The sequence below is a fragment of the Ammospiza nelsoni genome, chromosome 6 (assembly GCF_027579445.1).
Source record: "Ammospiza nelsoni isolate bAmmNel1 chromosome 6, bAmmNel1.pri, whole genome shotgun sequence".
NCBI classification, from domain to species: domain Eukaryota; kingdom Metazoa; phylum Chordata; class Aves; order Passeriformes; family Passerellidae; genus Ammospiza; species Ammospiza nelsoni.
Window position 1 is genome coordinate 40,007,555 of NC_080638.1, and position 25,513 is coordinate 40,033,067.

Below are 25,513 nucleotides of genomic sequence, written 5' to 3' on the forward strand. Positions count from 1 at the left end.
CATACTGTTAGGATGTTCAACAATAGCAACGGCTTCATGTAACAAAAGTTGTCTCTGTAGGAATACTGTACTGATATGCAACACACTCAACAATCTTCACCTGCAACAGTACCTCTTCATATCCACTGCTGTATCTGAGGCACTCAGATCTCTTCCTGGAAGGACAAGCAGCACCTCAGAGGTTACCATCATACCGTCATCCTTCCTGGAGCCAGGACAAGAGCTCAAGCAGCCTTCTCTCCCCTCTCTGCTGGTTTATCTCCAGAGAAACATTAGTTGCAGTTGCTATAACAAATGTTATTCTGGATAAGAAGATGAGGTCACAGAAAACATCTACTATTCTTCAAAGGCTGTGCCAAGTCAGTACTGTTCACAACACCTGTCACAGAGGCTAATACAAGGACATGAACAATATGACTGCTCTAAGCAGAGCAGTTTACATAAAACTCTCTCAGTAACAGTGACTTTTCTTCTAAACTGAAATAATGACAGACAATAAATAAAACTTATATAAATAGCAAATGGTTTATTAAAACAGACAAACCCAAACAAAAAGTCACAACACAATCTCACATCACTGTCTGGCCAAAGGTCAGACTTTAAGCTAGCATCCATGCCTCAATCATGTAAGCATGCATATAAAAGGGAAGTTGATGCCTTGCTGGCATGCTCCTCTAAATCTCCTCTGGGATGATTTTTTAGAATAGATTGTTTGTGAACATGTTATGAAATTTGAATTCCCACAAGACACTGAAAAGGTGAAGAACAGTTGTTTTTATTTACACATACAGGGTTTCCATAAACACCTGTCACAACACAAATGCAATTTGCAGCATTTCTAACAGCGGTGAAAACAGTGACAAATACAGAAAAAACCTCACAAGAAAGCATGCATTCTGCAAGGTTTAGGTAATTTTTTTCCCAAAGTCAGTGTATTTCTGAGGAACAATTTAATTTCAGAAGTCTGTGCAAACTACTTACATGAACAGTATCCAAAAGATACTCCTTTTGAATACTTGGTCACCAAGAATAACACATGAGATGTAGCTTTTGTGTGCAGGTTAAGACTTTTTACATACAAACAATGCTGCAGTCCTCCTTTATAACAGAAGGGAACGGATTATTAGAATGACATTCCTGAAACAGTCTTCATTTTAAAGTAACTATTTCATTAATAAGGCTGCTTTTAAACGAGTTACTCTGAAAGAAAGCTTTCAAGATTATCCAAAGGGAGCTTAGATGCATGCTTTGTCTTCATTGCTAGTCATCTCTGATGAACACTGCTCAGGTCTATGGTTTAGGTATGTGTAAATCATGATGAGGATTCTGAAAACACTTCTATCGAAGAAGCTGCTCAGCCTCCTTGAACTTGCTTTCTTTTGTTTTCCTCAGTAATGCCTGTTTTATAGCATTGATCTTTTCATCAAGTTCAGCCAGTGAATAGCTCTGCTAAAAGAACAAAATAAAAATCACAATCATTTACATCTTGTAATTGCTAGAGAAGTGGCTTATCACTTGATACTTGAGGTCACTGCATATTGTACTAAGTGACAGAACTACTTCTGCAGAATTGTCTGAATCTAGTCTTTGCCTATTTAAATTTAAAGGAAAAAGAATGTAAACTTGCAAGAAAGACAGTCCTAATCATGGATCAATACATTCATGCTACTTTTATTAGATGCTTGTTTAGTCTGCTCATAAAACACCCTAAGAAATCTCTTCATATTAAACACTGGATGAAACTACTTAGATTTTGCAGAACTTGGGTTTACAGCTAAAGGGTTTTTCTTCCTACTGCCCAACATCAAGCTCCTCTGTGCCACTTAACTTGGTAATTTTTTATGTTTTCTTATACAAGGAGGTCATCATCCTTTTAATAAAAAAAATTTCACCCTATGCAGGACCTTTTTTTTCCCTACACAAGCCTAATTTCTCAGGTCTCAGATGGCCCATAGCCCATTCTAAGCACTCTCCCAGATCCATCTGTCTCCAAGGGTGATAGCTAGGAGCAGACAAGGTTCCAGCCATGGTCTCACCTGCACCAATAACTTCTCTTGTGGCCTAAGAGGTACATGGTAAATGCATTCCCTTGTGATGGTGTTGTGAAAATGACTATTCTTACTGACAGGTTAATATCTGCTATAATGTCGGGTCCTTCTGCAGTACTTTTGCCAAGCCAGCCATTTCTACTTTTGTCTTTTCATAAACCAATAAAGAAAATTGACAAACAATTTTAAAATCAACAAAAACCACTATGCCACAAAACAAAAATGGAAGACATTAATAGAAGACTGATCAAAATACAGAAATTGCCTGTTTCTCTCAGCTTGATTAACAGCATCATAGATTTGTTTTATTCAATCATCCTCCCAACTGGTGAAAACCCTAGTATGTATTCTTAGAAGACTCATTTCATTGTAACATCCATTAGCTTTTTGTCTCCTTCCTACTCTCTTTGGCAGCAAACTATACAATACTTATGCAGCTACTTCTGACAACTTACATACTTGCTTCATAGAACTCTTGCTCACTTTCCACTCAAAACATCCTAAACTTAAGAAAAACAAGAGTTAATAGCACTTACATGGGGAGACTGAACCTTTCTCCTCTTGCCAGAACAGCTCTGAAGAAAAGACAATCAAAACAGACTTAATGTTGCACTGACAGAAGATCACAAATAATTCTTGTAACTATATTGTTAAGAGTCTTTAAAGTATAAAAAAAATCCCACTGACTGCCATTCCATGGATTAAAGAAACCTTTTTCATAATTAAGTACTTTGGATCATGAGAAATACTACTGGAGAGCAGTCAGAAGCTGTTGAAGCTTCTCCACACTTGGCAGTCAACAACTATCAATTTAACTGAAGCTTCCTTCAGACAGAATTGAGCTTTTGAAATTGTCAATATTTTCATCCCTAAAATTTGCCTATATCCACGCCAATATTTATGCAAAACTTCAGATAAAATGTGCCAATTACTGTGCAAAACTACTATTGCCACCATTACGATTTTTCCCCTGATCCTCATTCTAGAGGTCCTAATGCCTTTTCAATAGAAATCTCAGCTTATAAAAGTGTATGTTTTAACTTCTGGTTTTCAGCCAGAAGGAATAGTCTCACAAATAAAGAACTTTACTGGTCTCCAACACAAATTAAAAAAAAATTAAACAAAAATGTGCACTATTGCTATTGATTTTTATTAACTGACTCTGGCTAGTCTCAAGGGAGAAGATATAAATTAAATTGCAATCAACAAAGGTAGAAGAGACATTCTTACTGTTACATGGGGAAAGAAGAGCAAGATAACAGAAAAGAAATTTCTATAATCAAATAGAGCCTAATGTAGTAACAATTAACATTCTCTTTGTCCTAATACCCTTTGGTGAGTGAAGGTTAAGGTGTATTATTCAGAGAGAGACAGAGCTCTGCCTGAAAACCAGAAATAAAGGAAACTAAGTCACAGAATCACATGAAGCAATTTTCAGAAAGTTTACTCCCTCATCCTTTTGGAAGTCATTCACATATTGTTAGCAATCAGATCATGTACAGAAGCCCAAATGATTTCAGCTGTTTCAAGCCATTAATTATTTGCATCAAAAACCAAAACTTCAGTCAATTTTCTTGACATAAGAAGCACTTCAGATTTTAAGGCAAGGGGGACAAATACAAACTCTCTGACACATTTCTTACAAATTAGTTAAGCTTGGGTGGCAGTAATTTTTCCCCCCCAACAGATACTTTCTTCTTTTGAGTGAGAAATTAGGTAAATATGAACTTAACTAGATGGTCCACATGTAACGTAACCACTACACCAATCCAGAGATGTTTATTAAAAGTGTCTGCCCTCCAACTCTAAGTTCCTCTCTGTACATCAAAGATTCAAGCACAAAAGGCATAAATACATTTAGAAATGCTGAGAGAAGGTAAGAAAATTTCTTACTACAGATTGAAAGTATTCAGGAGACAGTCCTTCCAGCTCAAGGATTTTATCTTCAAGCTTCTTAATTCTCTGATAAATGTCTCTTGGTACTGGACCACCTAAATACATCAGTAGTAATGCAAAAAAAATTAAGAAAATCACTTGAATAATTGATTTAACTAAAGATTGCAAGTCTAACATCTGAATTCTTCAAGATTAGCTATCAACCAGTAGCTGAACAAAACAAATGGATGGGATAATATGAAGGAAGGATAATTAATATAATTCAGGGTAAAACCTGATTGATAAGCAAGTGTAGTCAATGAAAGCACTAAGACAACTTGATGTAGTTGGCTGATGCCTGTCAAGGTCCCTGAAATAGCTAATGATCACTCTTTGCAATACATTGGTCATGAAATGTTGCCACTTCAAAGCTGACACCAGCATTAGGAGAGAGCAGATAGGATGGCAGCCCACACATGAACTCAGCTTTGATATCTAAGATAGGTTTCTTTCAGAACAATCTTCACTGAGCATCAGAGATTAGAGGACAAGTATGAGCTGTCACAAGAACAGCATTTGCTTGACCATAGATGGGAGGAGTGGGGAATGTGTGTATTGAATAGCAGAGGTCTGGGAAAAAAAAAATAAAAAAAATGACCAAACAAACAAAAAAGACCCTAGCTCACCCAAGAACCACCCTGACAAAAAAGCCCACAACAAAACCCACTGACACCACAAAAACAACCAAAAAAATCCCAACTCAACCCATTTGCTGTTTCCATCTTTTCTACAGCAGCTTGGGATTTGTTTCCCCATAGAACAGATAGAACTGATCAAAAGATCAGCCTTAGCAAGAATCTTATTTGCACTCCATAGTATTCTATAATGAAGGAACTATATGAAATAACTGTTTATCACAACTAAGTACTGGCTACTCCAATCTAAATGATAGTCTGGTTCTGAACTGTATTGACAACCAAGGCCAGAGAAAGCTTTTGCTTTTTGACACCCATTTCCTTTTATTTCTGGGTCTGTTAGACAAGACAGTTCTATTCCACAAATGACCAAAATAGCACTAATGTGGGGTTTGGGTTTTTTTTTCCATTCATCTATTTTGTCCATGCTAAGAAACTATTGTGCAAATAGCTTCACTCCTTCAGTTCTACCCTCTACTCAACACTCAGCACCTACAAATTAAACTGGCTAACCTATCACTCTTAATATTGCTTTCCCTTAATGCAAAGGGAAAAGAGCAGTACTAGCACTGGAAGCTGTTCTGAAAAACAGCCGGCAAGTCAAGATTAACTCTTTCTGTTGCTGGAAGCAAAAACTGGTGGAACAGGTAGCAAAGGCATGTTACCTGCTCAGATCAGTATTTTTTGCACAGCTCCTGGGGTATGCATCAAATAGTATTGAGATGTTCCCCATGAGTGCTGATTTGAACAAGAATTGAGCTGGTATATTGCATGCTTCCATCTTCTTAACCTCTACTATAGTTTACCTGACCCATTCCTTCAAACAAAATCTGATCACCTATTAGAGGCATGGCCTGGAAGCAAGGAGCCCTCTTTAGCTACCTCCAGTTGTTGTCCCTGAATGAGATATATGCATAAACTCCAAAGCCACACATTGTAACCCTAATGCTCGCCAGCCGCTTCCAAATTCTATTTCTATGCACAAAAGGCAGCTTATTTTTGAGACAGCTATAGAGCTAAGCATCAAGCTCTGATTGCTGCCTCAAGAGTATCTATGCATATCTTACTCTCCTTGCTACCAGAGAACTTTAATCCACTACACAGTCACAGGAATCTACCAATCGAGTCAACGTTCCAAATGTTTTTAAGATAATGGATTGGCATCTATTCAGTATTCAGAAGACAAAAAAAAATCAAGTGTGTCTGCAGTGTCATGTGTAGAAAATTCACTTAACTAGATGGAGATTGGGCTTCTGTTCTGTTTTGAAAATATTTTTCAAGAAAAATACTAATTCCTCCTTGCTAAGTGCCTCATTGTGCCTCGGTGCCATATCATGGAAAATCAGGGCTGGGGTGAGGAAATCAACTACCTAAAAAAAAAAACATCAGCAGCCTGGCAGCTATGGCATTTATTTTAGTGAAAGGTATGGACTCGTGTTTGCAGGCCTAAAGAGAAGTAGTGGCAACAAGCTTCCCACATTCTGGGAATTAAGCTTTATGCCTAAACTTATTTCAAGAAACATTCTTCATCTTTAGGAAAAGGTTTCAGACCATCCTTTCTGTTGATTCTACCACCAGCCCACAAGTTAGCCATGAAGCAGCCCTTAGTCCTAAACTCAGCTTTTCCTGGTAAGTGGATCAAGGCAGGACTCCAGTGGCCATGGAGAAACCCAATCTCCAGATATTCCATATTATTTTAAATCCTATTCTCATGTAAAGTGTACATTTGCTAACTCAGCATCTCAAATTTGGCATAAACCTGGGTTCCATTTTGGGCATAAAACTCTAAACACTAGATCACTGTACTTGGGGGAACAAAACTCTTCAGTGGATCTAGCCACTTTTTTTACAGTATCAGTTTTTGCAGACTTGCCCAGTTTCACCACAGTAATCATAACTATATAAAATGGCACACCAACATCAAAGTTATAACATCATACAAACCTGTTTGTAACCGTAAGTGTGCTTCAATGTTTTGCAATCTCTCCTCAACAGCTTGGTTTCCACAATCATGCATGGGTACACTGGCTTTGTGACTGGACCCATGCATTCCTTCAGACCTAGTCTGAGGTCCATATGTATTTACTACCCTAGAAACTAGGTAAAGAGAAAATAAATTACACATATATGCACATGAAACACAAAACAGATCTAACTGAAAGAATCAAAATATTAAAGCATGAAAACCTGCATTAAATCAGTTTTACACAAGTCTTGCATATGAAGGGCCCCACACACAGTAAGATCAAAAGTTCAAGTAAAAGCATTTTCTTATTTTTTTGCATGAGTAACTAAACCTAACAAAACCCCTGGATTTTACATATGCAAAGTAAAAGAATTACTCATACATTTATGTAGAATGGCAGTGTTGAGAATTTGTCATCAGCTGCTGATAAACAGCAGAAACCTTGCTATCTATGTCAGCAGTTGCACATGAGAGCTTTTGTGAATGCAAAGAAGAGGCCAGACTAACATTACAGGAAGCATCATAAATACATGAAGATGAAGAGAGGTACACAACTGAAAAACCAATACAAACCTCAGCAAGGAAGTTCACTTCGAATTTTTGTCATCTGGATAAAAGCTTTAGTGACTCTTAGCTGCATCTAGGACTATCTTCTACCCATGCTGAGCCATGTCTTCATCAGAAGATTTTGCTCACTTCTCATTAAATCAGAGTAATTTCTCAAGTTCTCCTCATAGAACTACTGCAGTGCACTGCAGATTTATAGACTATATTGGCAGCTCCAGATGCTGAAGCAGACACACACATACATACACTTTCATGAGTGCAACATGCTACATTCTTGCTTGAATTTATGCTGGTTTTACTTCCAATTCCTTTCTAAGTGTTTTTCACATTTCAGTTATGAACTGTTCCTTGAAGTGAAAGCTTCCCTTTTTTCCTGCATTACGCTGCCATCCAACCAACAAATTAACACTCAGCTTAAAACAGTGACTATTGAAAGTTTCTTTATGAAAGATTCTAAAATAAAACTCACTTTCCCATTTCCTTCTTAGCTCACCATACCTTTCAAAACTTATTATTTTGCTTTACAGTATTATTCTAAATTACAGAATTAAAAATATTTAATTGGTTTCTAGGATCAATATCAAGTGGATAACTGAGTATTACCACTTTCAAAAATGCAAAAGAGGGTTGTTTTCATTCTCATTTTGGGTATTTTGTTTGTTTTTAAAGAAGGGTAACTTCCATACACCTGGAGAGCCACAGATGAACAATATTTACACACAACTTCTGTTGGACATAATTTTTATCTTATTTTTTCCTTTCCAAAAAATAGTGCAGTGATAACTTAATTCCCCAGCTTGTCAGTTCTTATAAATCCACCTCTAAGAACTTCCATTGTCCCAAAATTGTACTCTATTTCAAGACATTTGCACCAACTTATGAAAAATAGAAGATAATCCTATTTAATCTCAATTCCTTTTTGATGATTTCACCTTAGAAGAAAAACTAAGTATTGTTCAGCTTCTCTGTCCTGCTTTATCTTTTCCACATTTCCTTTAAGACAATAAAAACAGGCTATTTTGTTTTGGAATTTAGTGCCTAACCATTCATTTAGTGAAGCAGTTAAGGGATTTAAAACCTTGAAGACATAAATGAAGATGTGGAAGTATTCACTAGAGTAACAAAGTCAATACATTAAGTTTCCATTTTTGAGCATTCTATAAAAACTTTTGATATCAAAAACTTATCAGTTGCTGTTATATCTGTATACTTAAATGGGTATTAGAAGAGTTGCTTACCCTTTATATGACTTTTAAATCCAGGATAGGGTGTGAAAATTGCATCTGTTCTGGCACAGCTATTTTCTAAATAAATAATGATATAACAAGTGAGGTCCAAATTATGTATTTATAATTGAAAATATTCTAACCACCATCAACTTTGATGCTTTAAACAAATCTAATTTAAATGGTTCAAACAATAAAAAAAACCAGGAATACTTAATTCATTCTATAAACACTTGCCCATTAATAGTTTCACACACTTGCATGGACTTACTGCTTTTAATTGGATAAGTCACTCATACAAATGTATTCACAAGCGTATAGAGAAGTTTACTGGATCAGGACCAAATTTATTTGGTTCTTACTTTTCATTGCATTTCTCTGTAACTTATTTCCTTCTTCCTGTACAGAAGCCTTTCTCCTGCTTACTGCTGTTATTCTGGTTTTATGTCCTTTTCTGAAACTCTCCTATTTTTTGACTGATCTAGTTTACTCATCAGTATTCTTTCCTAAACCTTTCTGCATTTATTCTGATCCATGTGATTTCTTTCATTTGCCTAACCATAAAATCTATAGTACAGATTACTTTAATTTATTCTAATGTTACTATTTACATAGAAATCTCTGTTCATTACACCAAAGATTTGCACATATTTTATTACGCATGAACAATGACACAAGTCTTATTATCAATTCTTCTGTACATAAGTAACAATTTTGGGAAACAATATTTCACTATCTAGCATATTCTACTAAACTTCAGCTGTCCTTTGCATTCCAACTAACATCCAAGCAGTCGAACTCTCTACAAAGCTTACTGAACAATAAGCTTTGATCTGTAAGAGCTTAAGTACCTCATAGAGACAATGCACATGTGGGTTCACAGGTACTTAGAAAATATCTCTGTACTTCTTATGTAGTTATGTATATAAAACTGTCTTAATTTCCAAGATGCATTTGGCTACAGTTACTCATCCTGTAAATGGGATCCAGTCTGCCCGATGGATTTAAGATTGGTTACAGATACAGCCAATTGTACTACAATGTGAGCAATGTTAAAAAGAAAAAGTCATTTCAAGTAGCTAGCAATTCAAATTCATTGTAAAAAATATTTCTATGTAATTTAACTAGCATTAAATTAACTTCAATTTGAATATACAACTCACAAGACATTTCTGAATTGCAATTCCATTTACTTTGGAGGAACACCTAGTTAAATCACTGGGAACAATACCTACAAAATCATCTAAGATAGCAGTTCTTAAAATTAACATAATAATAGATATAATCTTTCTGTATGGGATGCATTAAACATTGTCATCCAGTGACTACTCAATTTATTTTTCTATCTGACATCTGCAGTGCACATGCAAGTTCTAAGTTTTAAAACAAAGTTACTCTTGAAAAAAGTTCTGTTTTAAATACAGATTAGCACTTTTGAAAAACAGAAAAATCAAATCAAACAAAATCAACCCCAAAAACAAACCAACAAAAAAACCCCCACACAACTTAAATTACTATGAAGATTAAAGTCTGGCTAGCCAGTTACCTTGATTACAATCAATAACATTGCAAAATTCCCTGACATTATTTTCATTGATCTCGGCTTGCTTCCTCTCGATGAAGGCTGATATCCGCCTGTCAATCTGCAGGTAATAAACATGAAGGCATATATCTATTTCATTCTTTAAATTTAAAATTTGCAAGGGTCTTTCATTTTTCTGTTTTTAAACTCACATAAATCACTTACTTCTGCTTTTCCAGCTTTTATTTGGACCACTTCTGGATCAAAATTAAAACGAGCATCCTTCAGATCTCTCAAGTCATAACTTCCATATTTTTCTTCAGTCTGACTGTTACCATCATAAACATCTAAACTTGTCTGGCTTTCTGTTTTACCTCCAGGTTCGACATGGCCTATATTTTCCTCTTTGATCAATGACTGGAGTTTTTCTAAGAGAGGCTGAACAAAGAAAACAGTGTATTAGGGTTAAAAAAATAAAAAGTCCAAAGTCCCAAAGCCAAGAAGGCAAGTACTATTACAATTTCCAGACTAATGGAAATAATTTTGGGAATTACAACATCTTCTTCTTCTGAACACAGTAATAAGATTAAAAAGAAGTTCCAAATATTGTGCACACCATGATTCTGACCTTTCTGACCTGTCTTAGAGGTTTGTAGAGGAAAACTCCCACATTTCTGTGAAAATCTGCCCATACTCCCGTTTTACTAGCTAAATATCAAAGCTTCAATCACTGGCATCCATGCCACTTAATTAACATGTCATTCAAATGCTTACTCAGAACAGTAAGGCTTAGTATTTTTCCTCCTTAACATGAAATCTGGTGCTCTTACACTGTAAAGCCTTTATCACATCAGCACTACACTGTCCACTTGAAACCGTGGTTGCCCAAGTGAATGAGAGAACACAGACATGAAATACATAGGCATTATCATGAACACATGCTTTGCTTGACACAGTTGATTATCTACTTAGGTCATGAAATTAAATGAGATAAGGCACTGACATTTGTGGCAGGAAAAATGCTTATTTTACTGCAGTAACTCTTATGTACAATGTAACATCAAAACCTCAGTACATATATATGTCCCTGTCTCTTTTTAATTCCCATGAGTTTCATCTAGTCTGAATTTCACTGCTTATTTTCTCTCTAGAAATTATTTTAATTTTTTTTAAAGACAACATGATTTTTAGCAGTCAGATTTTCTGAAATGGAATCAAACTCCCATTTGCAGCATTTTTATATGTTGGATGTAAATTTATTTGCATTTATCTTGCATATTTTCTCTTTCTGCTCATCACACCAAAGATCTGGTGGATGTCTGGAAAACAAAAGGTCTTTCTTTTACCTACAGACAAGAAAATACAGAAACTTCCCTTTTCATCCTCTCAGCACTAGGAACCTCAAATAATTCATTAACTAGCTGAAGCAAAATAGTACTACTCAAATCCCATCTTCTACATATGAACTATCAAGGTCAAAACACTGCTCAGTTACCAGCTGACAAACTGCTAACCCTCTCTGCCATGCCCTGCCAATTACTTTTGGCAGGGTTGGAAAATTTCAAATAGTTAAAAGAAATGACAGTAATGGTGACTGGCTACTTGGCAAGATGAGACATTAATGTCAAAGAAATTACTCTTTAAAAAAAAAAAACCTACGTTGAAAATATATTTAATTGCAGTAAGACACTCCAGGATGTGTCATGCTGGGATAATGCCACTTCTTGAACCACTGAAAGCACTCTATGAGCCTCAAAACTCACCCAACGCATGGAATCATTATCATAGCATGACACACACCTGCCGTGTCTTATTGCTTAATTATAACCCACCATAGATGGAAATGTATCACATTTACAATGCAAGTCTAGAAATCAATGAGGCTGCATTTATTCAGCCTGCTCACCTACAGGGGCTATTCCCACTAATCTGAAAAATCCATAAACGTGAGTACCTATGGAGCATAGTGGAATCCCAAGCATTTCATACTTTTGCAATCCTTTTTTATTGAACACACCTATGTAAGAACAAAATTGCTGGCATTTTACAGCTGAGAATACTTTTAGTTGTTGATCACTTTTGTCAATGCAAATGTGTCCATGAAATATTTACCTGTAAACATAAAATATGCTGCTGAAGTGCACTAAAGAGCAAGGCTGGCTGAAGTGCTGATGTGCTCTGAAGCTTGCTCCAATCGATTACAACTTTCACAATATCCTCTCCGAGATTAAGCTTCAACAGGCCAAAACAATAAAAAATTTTATTACATGTATTAACATCAAAAAAGTATACAAGACCACAATTATGCTCAGCCTCATATAGACCCATCCCAGTTTTAGACAAGAACATTGGAAAGATTTTATATTAATTATAGTCCAGGCAGTTATCATTTTCCAAGAAAGCTAGTAGTTGTACAATATATTCTAAAATTAAAAATTCCTTACTAACTCACCTCACTTTCATTGTGGGCTCATGTTAATCACTCACATCATCTTTTCTTTTAATGGATACTAGAACCACCAGCATGAAGAAACATGACCCAGGATAGCAGTCTCCTGTAAGTTCATGTATTTTATTCCAAGATTGCAAGACTCTGTGCCTGCATGACCCATGTCTTGATGTAACACCATGGCACATTCTTAAATTTTTCCTTGCTGCTAATCCAAAGGAAGCTTTATAAGTGCATAAAAATATATATTTTTTAATATCTCAAAGTTTAACAAACTCTAGATTACACAGCACCACTATTAAACCTGCTTTGAAATCACATTATTTTCCTGTATATGCATTCACATTGAAATGAACAATTGCCACAATCTATTCTCACTGTCAAGGAATTGCAATATTTAACTCCCAAGACAATAAAGAAAAACACATGTAATAAATTTGAGGTATTGTTCAAAAGAACTGTGTGTCTTCTATAAGCTATAAATACACTTTCTAACACAAAGATGATTGTCAATAAACTCTAATGGCATAACACACTTTCACACCCAACTTTGCCCTTTTTGTTACATTAAAGCTTTTCTCAAGATCTTAACAAGATGATTACTTTCATTTCCCAAAGGTAAGAAGGTTGTTTTCCTACCAAACATCCTGCAAGTGATACCCCAGATTCTAAATACAGATAAAATTCTTGTTTGAAATCAAGAGGACCTACAGGTATTCTGCTTGCAACGCTGAATTTCCAATTCATATGCATCACACTTTTATATATATATATATATATAGTATTCAAATATATATAATATAGAATTATAGAATTTATATATATAATATATATATAGATATAGATATATACAATAGATAATAGATATATAGATATCTATTCCTCACCCCTTCCATTAAAAAAACCTGGGGGTGGAAACAGAAAAGGCACCTCAGGAAGATGACAAAAGTGACCTTTAACTCATGGTCGAAAGACATTTAACTTCTAACTGCATCAAACATTACAAACAAGAAAACAAAATGCATATGCACTCATGTCCTGAAGCCACCACAAAGTGTATGAAAACTCTGAGAACTGGACAAGAAATGCCTCCATCATTCTGAAGGCAAAGCTGTGGATGACAAGCTGTCCCACCTTAGTTTCAAATCTCGGCATTAACACAATTTTGTAAAGAATTATAATCCTGAACCTTCCTTTTTTAGTCAAACTAACTAAACCTTGCTAAATTCAGGGTTAGTTCCCAAATTACACAGCAAAGGAGACAGTCTGACTAGACATATAATGTATTTTAGAAAATTTTCACAAATGGTTATCCCTGTTTAGTACTTAAGCTAAGTACACAGGATGTAGGAAAAGTAATGTTCTAGGATATACTAATCCTGAAGAAGTTTCAAAATCCAGAATGTATTTAGAACTTAGTAGGAATAAAATTTACTTTAGGAATTAAGCCTGTGAATGTGATCATCTGCAGCACATATTTCTGCCCGAAGTTTCTAGATTAATATCTCTCATATGCTGTATTACAGGCTGCTGACAGGGTGAAAAAGGTGTACATTAAGTCATCCAATTGAAACAAAATACGAGTGCTACTGCAATTTCCTAATAAGCCTCCTTTTTCCAAAAGAAAAAGCTGATATGTGCCTTCATATCATAATGGACAACTCCTGTCCAAGTGGTTTAAAGCACAAAAAGCAACAGAACTTCTAACTTAAAATCATTTAGAAGCCAGTCATGTGTTTAACTCACAGACACTGCTTTTAAAGAAAAATCAATAATAAACCCCTCCTGCATCAACAAAAGTTTCTAGTACAATAGAGTACATTCTCAGTCTTTCACATCCTACTGCTTCTTAGAACTGTGGCAAACAGATTTATAAATTCAGCATTTTGATACTTCAAAGCCTTTGACTAATTACAAGTCCACAGCCTATTCAATTTACAGGATCATATGTAATTTCAGCCCTTTGAAATTTGTTTTATGTAAACACTGGCTATCACTTGAATCTTAAAGAACTTTTCAGGATCAGCTATATTGGTTTTAAGAGCTGTTATTTTCAGATGTCCTCCTGGTCACGTCCTGCCATGGATTGCTCCAGTAAAAAAATTCCTGTGCCAGAAATATTCCTGCTTACAGCCCAATTTACTAGCATAAATCCAACTTAAACTACTATAATGAATCAAACTGTGACTGCTAACAATTTGGCACATGCTCAGCCATCTCTATAGAAGGGAAATGGGGAATCAGTAGTTTCAGTAAGAAATGCAAGCCAGTTTAATGGAGTCCATAAGGGGGTAAAACAGAGCAGTTAAATCTGTCAGAACTCAAGCACTGGCAGACAAGTGTGTAACTCAGCAACTGGAAAGGATCATAACTGAGCAACTAAAAGGACTTTCACAGCTAGGATGGAGCAACCAGAACCTTATCCAGCCGGTGCACTGGACAGTAAAATGTGTCTGTTGTCATGGAAAGAAGGCACTCCAAACACCAAAGACAATTATTCTCTTCACCATAGCTACTGTAACTCCACTGCAACTCTAAATTTAGAGTTCTCTCACAATGGTCTGTGCACACACAGTTATTTTTAAAAATCATCAGGGACTTTCCAGTGACATGCTAGGTGTAGAGCCAGCTTTGGAGAAAAAGTAAGCTGCTGAAGTCAAGAGGGAAAAATAAAAGTTTTTAATGTAGTTTAGAAACAATTAATAAACTTGTGATGAATCGCCTAGTTAAAAGCTTAGGAAACTTTCCTCTTAAGTCTCCTTTCTATTTTTCATAAACACAAAAGTTCCAACTTTTCTCTGATTGATTCTACCACTGTCACTCGCAGTGCTGTCCTCACACTAAGATAAGCTGACAGTCACTAGCTCTTCACTGATCACATTCAGAATTTTGACCAGGAAGAATTAAGGGGCCTTTAAACATCAATAAATAGTTTTCATACCTCAGTAATCCTATGAGTCAGCTGTGTCTGAACATCACACTGTTTGGTGCTGAACAGTTCAAAAGCCAAGGCAGTTTGTGACTATTTTAGAGACAGGAAAACTGAGACTTAAAACCAAGTGCCTGAATTATCAAGCCCTTCATTTTGGTTGCCTTTTGTTTGAAAACAGAGACAATTGCTAGCATACTTGGAGAAATGCAAATATAATAGAATTCTACACAGATGAGAGATGAAGCATTACAAAAAATAATTTCAGATCAGCCAGCAGCTATTCCTAAACTGCCTCTGCATCCAAGAGCCCATCTCTGTACCAAACAGACATTAAGTTACACTAGCTTCTGCAGATATTGCTCATCATCTGGCCCCAAACCTTCAAACTGCTAACTCTTGAAGTAAAAGGGTGCTTTTGTTGCCTGCACAGCACTACATAAATTGTTTCCACAGTGGAAATTTAATCTGCAAATTGTTTGTAGCAATAAATAAGTCATTACTAAAACCTTCTCCTGGTAAGGGCCTTCCACCACTGCTGTGACATCTGTTTCACAACTCACAGACATTACTAAACATAAAATAGGTGTTTTAACTTATGTACCATAGAGCAGAGGCCCTTTAAAAATTCTGACCCTTAGACACTGTGTGTTTCACAGCACGCCATTACCAAGGCAGGGCTAACTTCAAGCTCCTGATCATTTATTTTGATTTAATGCACAGTAAGTTTTCAGGAACTTCTCAATTCAGAGTAACTAATTAAGACACAGCAATTAAGCAAATTGCACTTTCCCATGGAAGAGATCATCCGTCAAAGTACGAAGTGGCACGTATCACGGCGAGGCCAAGGCACGGTCCCGGCTGCGGGGGACAAGCAGCAGCGGCCGCGTACGCCGGGGCTGCCCCGGCCGGGGGAGCGGGGCAGGCAGCCGGCTCAGCCCTGGCAGAGGCCAGGAGGGCGCCAACAACGCCCAGAAGAGAGGCAGCTCCCTTGAGTGTGGCAGACCCATGCCCTGTCCAGCGCTGTTCCCTATTCCTGGAGCCCACGAGGGCCCCGCAGGCCGGGCCGAACAGGAGCCAGCCCTGCGCGGGCCCCCTACGCGAGGCGATGCGAGGCGGGCGCGGCGCCCAGCCCAGCTCCGCCCAGTCCCACTCCCTCCGCCCGCCCCTCACTCACCTGCCCCGCCAGCCCGGCCAGACAGCGCAGGGCGCTGCTCGCTACCTCAGAGGCGGCAGGGTCGACCTCCGGAGCGCGGGCGCCGGGCGGGAGCGGGCTGGGCGCCGCCACCGCCGCCGCCATGACACCGGGCCGGGCCGCGGCCGCGCCGTCGCCCCGCGATGACGAACGCCTGGCCCTGGCTCCACCCCCGCGCTGATTGACAGGCGCGGCAGCCAATGGCGGGGCTCCGCAGCGCCGGCCCGGGCCGAGGGGCGCGCTCCCGGCCGGGGCCGCTGTGGGGGGCGCGCTCCCGGCCGGGGCCGCTGTGGGGGGCGCGCTCCCGGCCGGGGCCGCTGTGGGGGGCGCGCTCCCGGCCGGGGCCGCTGTGGGGGGCGCGCTCCCGGCCGGGGCCGCTGTGGGGGGCGCGCTCCCGGCCGGGGCCGCTGTGGGGGGCGCGCTCCCGGCCGGGGCCGCTGTGGGGGGCGCGCTCCCGGCCGGCGCGGCGCTCTCCCTGCCCCGGCTCCGGCCGCGCGTACCGGGAGGTGCCGGCGCGGGCACGGCGGGCGCGGCCCCAGCGAGGGCTCCATCACGGTGGGGAAGGACCACCAGTGCTTATTCAGTACAGCGCATTGCCGCCCGTGTTTCAGCTCTGCCTTTCTGGTTACCCCTTCACTATTTTGCATTCATACGTGTTGTTCAAAGCCTTGACTCTTCTGGTTGCGGCAGGGCTGTTTTTAAATTAGACTGCAAAGTTTGTCATAGTACTCTTGATAACTGGGATTGCAAAATTTGATTCCCTGTAAGACAGTTTACTTGTAAATTTCTTTCCTAAGAAAGTAAGCAGAAATTCCTAAGAAATGGAAGTAGAAATGCTTACAAAGGTTTCCTACCTGGTGTTTCTTTTGATAGCCAAATTTTGATCTTCACACTTCTTTCTGTTCCCTGACCCTCTACCCCCCATGTTTTTTATTCCCACGAAAAATGGTGAGTGCAGTTGTATATACAAATGTTGAAACATTCTTAAATAAAAAATTTAGAAAGGCAGATTAATTTATTTTACTGATGTTTTAGGGGTTCTTTTTCAGATAAGATGTACCTTGATATAGTGAAAATAAATGTTTCTAAACAAGGCTTTCAGCACCAGCAACCCATGACATTTGAGGAGCCGCAAGCTGAGAAAGCTCTGCTCAGTTCCAGAGAAAAATTAGTTCCAAAGAAGACTTCAGTGTTTAATGGTTACAAATATTTTGCATTTTGCAAAAATATCTTGTCTAGGGTGAACTAGATGGCATTTGCTTGTGTTCAGTTGATGACCATTCTTTGGATTCAGAAATACTTATGGCAGAATATGTGTGTGGTTTAGAAGCTCTGAAACACAGAAGTTTACTTAATTTCTGAAAACACACAGTTTTTATCAAATAACATTTTGAACACATGTACTGAATATGGTTGTCAGCTAAGAAAATTTGTTCAATTTCATTTTGCATTTCTGTGCAACAATACTAATTCCAGCTTGTGATCAAGGGCTGCTTCAACCAACCTTGCTTCTTTGCAGTTTTGTCTCTGGACAAGCAGCTGGAGCAACCCTGCCAAATGTAATAATGTCATTTGGATCAAATCATGAAGCTTTCAGGAATAAAGGAAAATACATTGCCCTTTCCCCTTCCCCACCAGCACTACAACATTGAACTGACACATCAGGGCTCTGCTGGCCAGAGCAGAATATGGAGCACAGATGTAACAACCTGGCATTGCTTGTTGCTCCTCAGTGTCAGAGGAGTCAGTTTGTCCTGAATGAATTCCCAATGACCTAATAGGACAGAGCAAGTCCAGGCATTTGAGCCATTTTTAAACTTCAAGTGATGAGTGCTCAGTTACCTGATAGATTGCAGCTTTCCTGGAGTGATGGAGCAGATGTGTCCTACTTTAGCAATGGGTACGTGCAGCTTTCCTAACTGAGAGACCTAAGATCTCTGCTTTTGAGCATGATATCTTTACCTGCAGCCAGAGGTTGTTTTGGGGTAAAAAAAAATTTCAAATGAAAAATAATACATAAGCATAAGCATATAAATATCAGAAAGATACATGGAAATATAAGGGAGATTTAATGAATGTGGAGGATTTCAAGAGACAGTGGGGGTGATACACCATTATTTATTCAGTGCTCATTACAAGAAGAGTAGGCAAAAGACCATGAAGTAGTAAAGTTGTTGATGCCCAACTTTTATTTACTAAGGAGAAACTGGATATTGGCCTTCTTTGTGTTGTTAGGAAATTTCTCCTCTTAGAGAAACAGTAACGATTCCTATGGGGAAAGACTTTCTTCCTACTTGCTCTGTCTCAGAAGACCTTGCTCTGGGTTGCAGCTGCTAGTTGAATAAATTTGGTATCTGAAGTTTCACAGATTAAATTATGCAATGCATTAAACAAACATGAACAGAACAGAAATAATCCAAGGTGATTTAAGAGATTAGGAAAATGAGAGCATGTGAGAAAATGAACACTGAGGGGAAAATGTGCAAATACAGCTAAGGCAAAGATGTTAAACCTTCATATCTAATGGAAGAGACAGACCAGAGCAGAATGGTTCCAGAAAATGATTATATGCTCACTGGAATTTGTGCACAGTAAAAATGAATTCACTTGTAATCGCCTCTGGAAGTAAAGCTAGCCAGAGTAAATCCAGGCCTCCATAAAGACAGAGGAAATTACATGGCATGCTCACTAAAGCTGGTGAAGCAATAAAATATTGGAAGCTCTCATTGCTGGAAAGATACTGGTAATTTGGAATAAATTTATAGAAAACTGGCAAGAAGTGGGTTGCCAGAGATAGAGATACTTGTTTAGAAAGAGGAATCAGAAGATTTAAATATGTCCAACTTGGCAGTACTGTCCAGATATTTTAATAATATGACAAACAAGGGAGGGAGTAATCTGGAGTTGCTTTCAACGCTCAGGGATAGTGTTGTCATGATAATATTAAATTTCTGCAGCTTTGATCTCTGAATGGATCATTGAGCATATAAAAGCCTCTCCCACTGAAACCACCTTGAAAAATATAAGCTCAAATCCACTAACTTCTTAAATATCAAATATTGTGCTTGGAATAAAATTATTTTGAAACAGAAAAGCATTTTCTTTCGGTTTTGGACTATTGCTTCTTTTTATTTTGTTTGTAAAATGATAAACATATTCACTTCTTTCAAGTCTAGGTGCCTTTAAGCAATTTATAATCACAGTAAGCCTCAGTAAATTGACACAAGTTCTCTTCCCTGGTCACCACTGTCATAAATGCTATCACTATTTCTTCTGCTGAATATTACAGTACCATAATTTCTGAACTCACACTTTAATTTGTCTCTAACTAATACCCAAAGAAAGGTGGGTGCTTGGCAGAATGTACCAGTCACTGAGGTTTGTTGTGCCAAAGAGTGAAGTGCTGAGCTAAGGAGGCTGTGTAACGTATAAGCAGATTTTTCTCCTGAATTGAAAAGCTCATGCTGTGTACTTCTGCTTATGTCAGCTGTAGTGGAGAGAAAGGCAAAAGAGGCAATGCTTTGGAAAAAAACCAAAAAAAAACCCCTGAAATAATTTTGAGCCTCAAAGATAAAAACAGTACTCTGAATTTTGTCCAAAGCCCCAAGAAAACAGTTCAGTTTGACACCCTGCTGTAAATGTAGTTTTTCCTAATATTCAGATTATCAGTGCTGCACTAAATTATCTCAGTTATAAAAAGAAAATTGATAGTATTGTGCTCATTAAGTTGTTAAATAGGGTTAAAATAGGAAATGACCAAGTCCCTCCGAAATAAAAGCTTTTATTTATTTTTCTAAGCATTAATTTCAGAATTAAGAGCACTTCACTTCTCTTGCTTCCCAAGTACTCAGGAAAAGGCATCACTCCATTGAAGTTTATAGATCCTGGTTCAACAAGATACTTAAGCTGGTGCCTAATTTTAAGCACTAGCCCAGCTGAAAAAAGCCTCAGCCTGCTTCCCTAAAATGTAGTCATGTGCTTATTAACTTCATCAAATAAGGCTCTGAATTGCAAATCTGGCTCTCCAATAGGAGCTGCATTCCTTCAAAGCAAATGTCTCTGCCGACCTTTTGGTGTTTCTTTTACTTTATCAAAGTTTAGAAAGCCCTGTTCAGACAGGATTGGAATGGGATTTGTACAAAATGTCTTGGTGGAAATACAGAAATACAGCCCTGATGTATTTGCCATTAGAGAAAAAAGGCAAACCAACAAACCTATAAGTATCTTACACTTGTGACTCGCAGTAGTTTGATAATTCCTAACATTCCTGATGCTGTTGCCTGCATTCTGTTTAGTGCCCTTATCCTGGCATGCACATATACCCATGACCTTTCCTTTCTGAATTTTTTCACCCTTGTGATTTTCTAATACTGCTTCATGCTCTTCCTCACTTTGGTCTTTATTTTTATTGTCTTTGTTTAGTAATTTTACAGCATATTTAAATTCTATGTACCCGCCTGCTCCCTTTCTTGCTGCCATCTGCAAATATGATTAGCACTCTGCACAAAATCCTCCAGCTCAGTTATATAATTTAAGATTGAGAATTGACCCCTGCAAGTCCTAGCTCAACAGCTCTTTTTCTTAGGAAGTCAGTGAACCATTATTATAGTTATTCTGTGTTTGCAAATTCTAGACTTCTACAGCTACTTTGAAAGATTTGATTATAAATCTCCTGCCTATCATTTTCTTGTGAGACTATCCTATAAAAATGTAGAAGGTGCCTTGCAGAGTAGGTGTCTATGATCACAGTGTTTCCTCCTTTCGCACACTGTCAGTAATTTGACACAAACATTGTGAAATTAAGCATTCATACCTGAAGACAGACTAAAAATTAATAATTTTCCATTGCATTAATATGTACATGCCGTACGTATTTTATATTTAACTCAAGTTTAACGGGACACTTGAAAATCTATATTTAACAGGGAAACAGGAATATAGCATATTAATTTCAGAGAAAATTTAACTATTGAGGTTCTTTGATTACTGATTGCTTGATTTTAAAAGCTGTAGTTTGCATCTTTATTAGTATAATCTGACTATTATTTTAAAATAAATAATAGTGATGGATGCTTAGGAATATTTTAAATAGGATTCTTCAGTTGTGCTATGTACAAGCTTTTCATATAGCTTATCTCAGAGCCAAGTCCTTTTCTAAGCATTTTAATCTTCTTAACCTTTTCTGTGGAACAGTTATATTGCTAAAATTTAAATTTATCTCCTGCTTCAACAGTTCAACTTATAAATTTCTATATCCCAGTAGCTCGACAGTTATCATTTAACAGACCACATCTGTTATTATTGGTCTGATCAATCATTCCATGTTCTGGCAGCCCCCCGGCAGACTTCAAAAGCCAGATCCAGATCTAGTTTAGATATGAGATTTTTGGACTAATAGTTGAAATGAGGGGCCTGTACTATGTAGTTGTGTTGAGCCTTTCAAATTAGCCTTAAGAAATTCATATATCCATATGACAAAGTAAGATAGGTACCTGAATCCTCTAAGCTTCCCTGGATATGCCCTCCTGTGTTCATTCCACCTGCAGTATTCTTTGACTTCCTCTACAAGTAAATACATCATGCCCTTTTTTGATATAAAGTAACTATGAAGTTATTTGTACTGAAGTAAATGAACAAAGGATCACACTCATCTTTACACTGACAATATTTTTCTAAAGCAGAAGAGGCATTTGGTAATAGGGAATATGAAGTTTGGGTCCCAAACTTTCAGTGAGGCTGGCCATGCACCTGCTTACTTTGTGCACAAATCATTCTAATGAATTCTAAAGGACTATTCATGTGCATAAAGCTAAGCCTGTGGGTAAAAGCCTTTACAAGACCGGGCCTAGGTTGTAAATTTGATAATGACCTGAAACTGATTCAACAGAGAAAAAGCAGGCCTTCTAAAAAGTTGAGAAGTATCACTGTAGCTAAGCTGAACAGGTATGGGCAGTGCTAGGAGACTTCATAGCACAAAACTCTGAAAACTGACCAAGAAAAAATGGCAAAAGAGATAAATACTTTTTTATTTACATTTTATCATATTGAATTTTACCTTAATCTTATTAATTCTAAGCTTCCTCTTAATTTCATTATTACTATGAATTCCCTTTGAATAACTTTATTGCAGGAGCTTATAGACTTTCCTGTTTAAATTTCAGGTGTGTATACCCACACACACACACACACACACACACACACATAGCCTGTATGAAAGAGTAGATCTGCTAAGAGAATTGTAGTTGCAAGAAATCATAACTAGGCTCTTTGGGAAACGTGCTTGAGGAGAAGGCAAGACATCAATACTGTTTCATATGGAAGTGTAGAGAAGAGTTTTGCACACTTATTTGTTCATACCATGCAGTATTCTATCTCTGCTTCAAGTGTTTTGTGCTGCACTGCAGCCTTTTATGTCCTCAGAGACAGTGCATTACCTGCAGGAGCTTCCCAAGAAAATCAGGGCAATTCCAGTTGTTGTGGTGCATCTCTGAAACAATTTTCTAGGTATTGCTTCCATGAATTGCTTCCATCAAGAACTTCCATTTCTAAGGTAAAGAATTTTCATGTGTTTAACATTAAATACACAGGCAGTGCTACTAAAATTACCATGAAAAAGAAATGAAATTACTTAAATATAAATGGAGTTCCTGCTGAATGTATGAAATAGACATTTTTTTGCATCATCATAAAATGCAAATATTTTCCTTTACTTAAAGCTAGTTGTTGTCTTATTGTGATCTATTCACAGCTAAAATGGTCACTCTACTTAGTGGCCTTTAGATAACCTTGATTATGAAATGTCACTTGTTTGTTAGGCTCACTAAGTTAAAGTTGTTTACAACAAAAAGGAAAGAGTATTTTTCTGCAGTTTAATTGACTTTTATTCACACTAAAATGATCCCTCAGGAAGTTCCAGTTTCCTCTGTTTAAAGACTAATTTAATAATCTCAGCTGGGTGAAGCAGAGAGCAGATTAGGCATGTACAAACCATACCAAAGCTGCAGAGAGTGAAGGTGACAGTCCAGGGATAGCCACTGCTGATTTTATTCTAGTTGTTGGCCTTGGGGACATGACTGGTCTTTTGCTCAGTTTGATGCAGGAAAATGAATGGAGAAGGTACATCTTATAAGACATGGTGCTCCTTTAGTAACCTTTTAAGTTATTATTTAAATGAAGATTAAATTTATGGAGTTGGGGAGTATTTTGCTGTTTTATAATTTAGCAATTCAGGCTGAAGTTTCTTTTGTGTTCTTTCTGTTTTTGTACAGGCAGCCTAGGAGATGGACATTTGACAGGCGACAATAGACTGCTCCTTTCCCAGGTATCTCCTGCTTGTTTCCTTTATCTGTGAATAGGAAATGGCTTAAAGGCACCTGTGTTATGAAGGTCCCAGGGGCAGCTGCCTGACTAGTGAATGCCTGATTATGTGTTAACATGCTTTGTCAGATATTGGCAGAATCTGTTCTCTTCTTTTGCCTTTTCAGCAAGGGTACCATTGACAGACTGGCTACCCATTTATAGAAATGTTGTCCATCAAACTGTGAGGAAGGACAATGGTGTTTTTCTGTGACCAGTGACTGTGGGAAACTTTTCTTTGGCTATTCAGGCAATTTTTGTAGCTTGCTCTGAAGAGGAGAGACTGATGAGTGCAAAAAGTACAATTAAGCAAAGCCAGACTTCAATTGAAGGCTGTAGTGTAGTCTGCTTGTTCTCATTTTTTTATTTGGAAAAAAATCTATGGGTTTTCACGTTGCTGTGTGGCATTCAGCGGGGGGCTATTACAATCCTAAATTTTTTTTCTAGACCACCTAATTCTAAGTAAAAATTAAATGTAATGAGAGCCACTTGGAGTTCTGAATATTTTAAAGCATAATTCCCACAGAAGGGATTCGACCTAAACTGTGGAGAGCATCAGTTGGCTAATTATAGCTGCATTTTATATTACAGCAGGTGTCAGATGCAGTCATCTCAATAAAGTCCACATAATACTCTGGAAAATAACAAAAGCTTTTCTTTGAATGTGGGTACTAATTTCTGCTAGGTGTCATATGAGCTCTGATACTTCTTATTGGTGTTAACAAGAGCACTGCAGCACTCAAACATGCTTTTTGCTTGGGATGAATTGATACTGTAAAGCACTTACTAGTCAGCCTTGGCAGATGTCAGTAGTTAATACTAGTGTTGCAGAGGTTGGTGTATAATGCAAAGAGTCTTACATAAATACTTTTAGATGATGGGCTGGTTTTGAGAATGAGTGTGAACCGTGCACCAACTTGCTTAATGAAAGCTAAATAGACAACAGCAGGATAAGTGTGCTTCCTTTAGCTTCTATCTTAAGTCCTCTGCAAGTAAAGGGTAGATGGGAAAGCAGTAAACTAGGTGAACAAAAACATTAAACTTAATAAGCACTTCATGCTTTCATACTATTTTCCCAATTCAATGGAAGCAGCAAGTTTGAGTTACTGAAGTGATTGGTGAGAAAGGTCTTTCCTAAGCCTCAAAACTGAGGTACCCTGAAAATTATATCTTCAGAATAGTCTGCATGTGGTGAAACTACAATCTGTAGACATTTGCTGTTCACCTGAGTTCCTAAATAAATGATGGAATTTTGTGATTACAAGAGGTTTGTGTTTTAAAATATTAATGAATCATTAAAATAAATGCTGAAATGTGTTGCATACACAGAAACCCTTAAACACAAGGAATTGAAGGTGCAAATGGCAGGGTGAAAAGCACAGGGAGCAAAACCTTCCCAGCTGATTGTGCTTGGCCTAGCATGCAACAGAGATGCTTCCCAAGCTTGCCTGAGAAGCAGTAGGACAGGAGACACTTCGGTGCAGAACAGCAGGGTCAGGCCACGGGGAGCTTGCTGCTTCTCCTGATGGGGATAGGATGAGGAGAAGGGTGTCAGCAAAGAATTATGCCAAATGTTGGGCTAATCATGCAGGGGGAACAAGCATGTACTGCAAAACAAAGGAAATTTAACAGATTATAAATTCCCCCAATATCTGAGTCTTCTGCAAGAGCAATAAGCCACTTCA

The 25,513-nt window shown here is 37.9% G+C and overlaps 1 protein-coding gene across 2 annotated transcripts; it reads right to left on the reverse strand.

The window, feature by feature from the left end:
• Positions 1–506: 506 nt before the first annotated feature.
• MBIP (MAP3K12 binding inhibitory protein 1) lies at positions 507–16,599 on the reverse strand. Of its 2 annotated transcripts, none has more exons than XM_059474952.1 (9): positions 16,455–16,599; positions 12,012–12,131; positions 10,125–10,337; positions 9,924–10,020; positions 8,390–8,455; positions 6,563–6,715; positions 3,942–4,039; positions 2,585–2,623; positions 507–1,446 (listed from the first exon to the last, which is right to left on the reverse strand). In XM_059474952.1, the coding sequence occupies exons 1-9, from the start codon at positions 16,575–16,577 to the stop codon at positions 1,339–1,341; spliced, it is 1,017 nt and encodes a 338-aa protein (XP_059330935.1). In that variant the 5' UTR covers positions 16,578–16,599; the 3' UTR covers positions 507–1,338. The 2 variants fall into 2 exon arrangements, with proteins under 2 accessions (XP_059330935.1, XP_059330934.1); XM_059474951.1 differs by having other exon boundaries at positions 507–1,449.
• Positions 16,600–25,513: the final 8,914 nt, after the last annotated feature.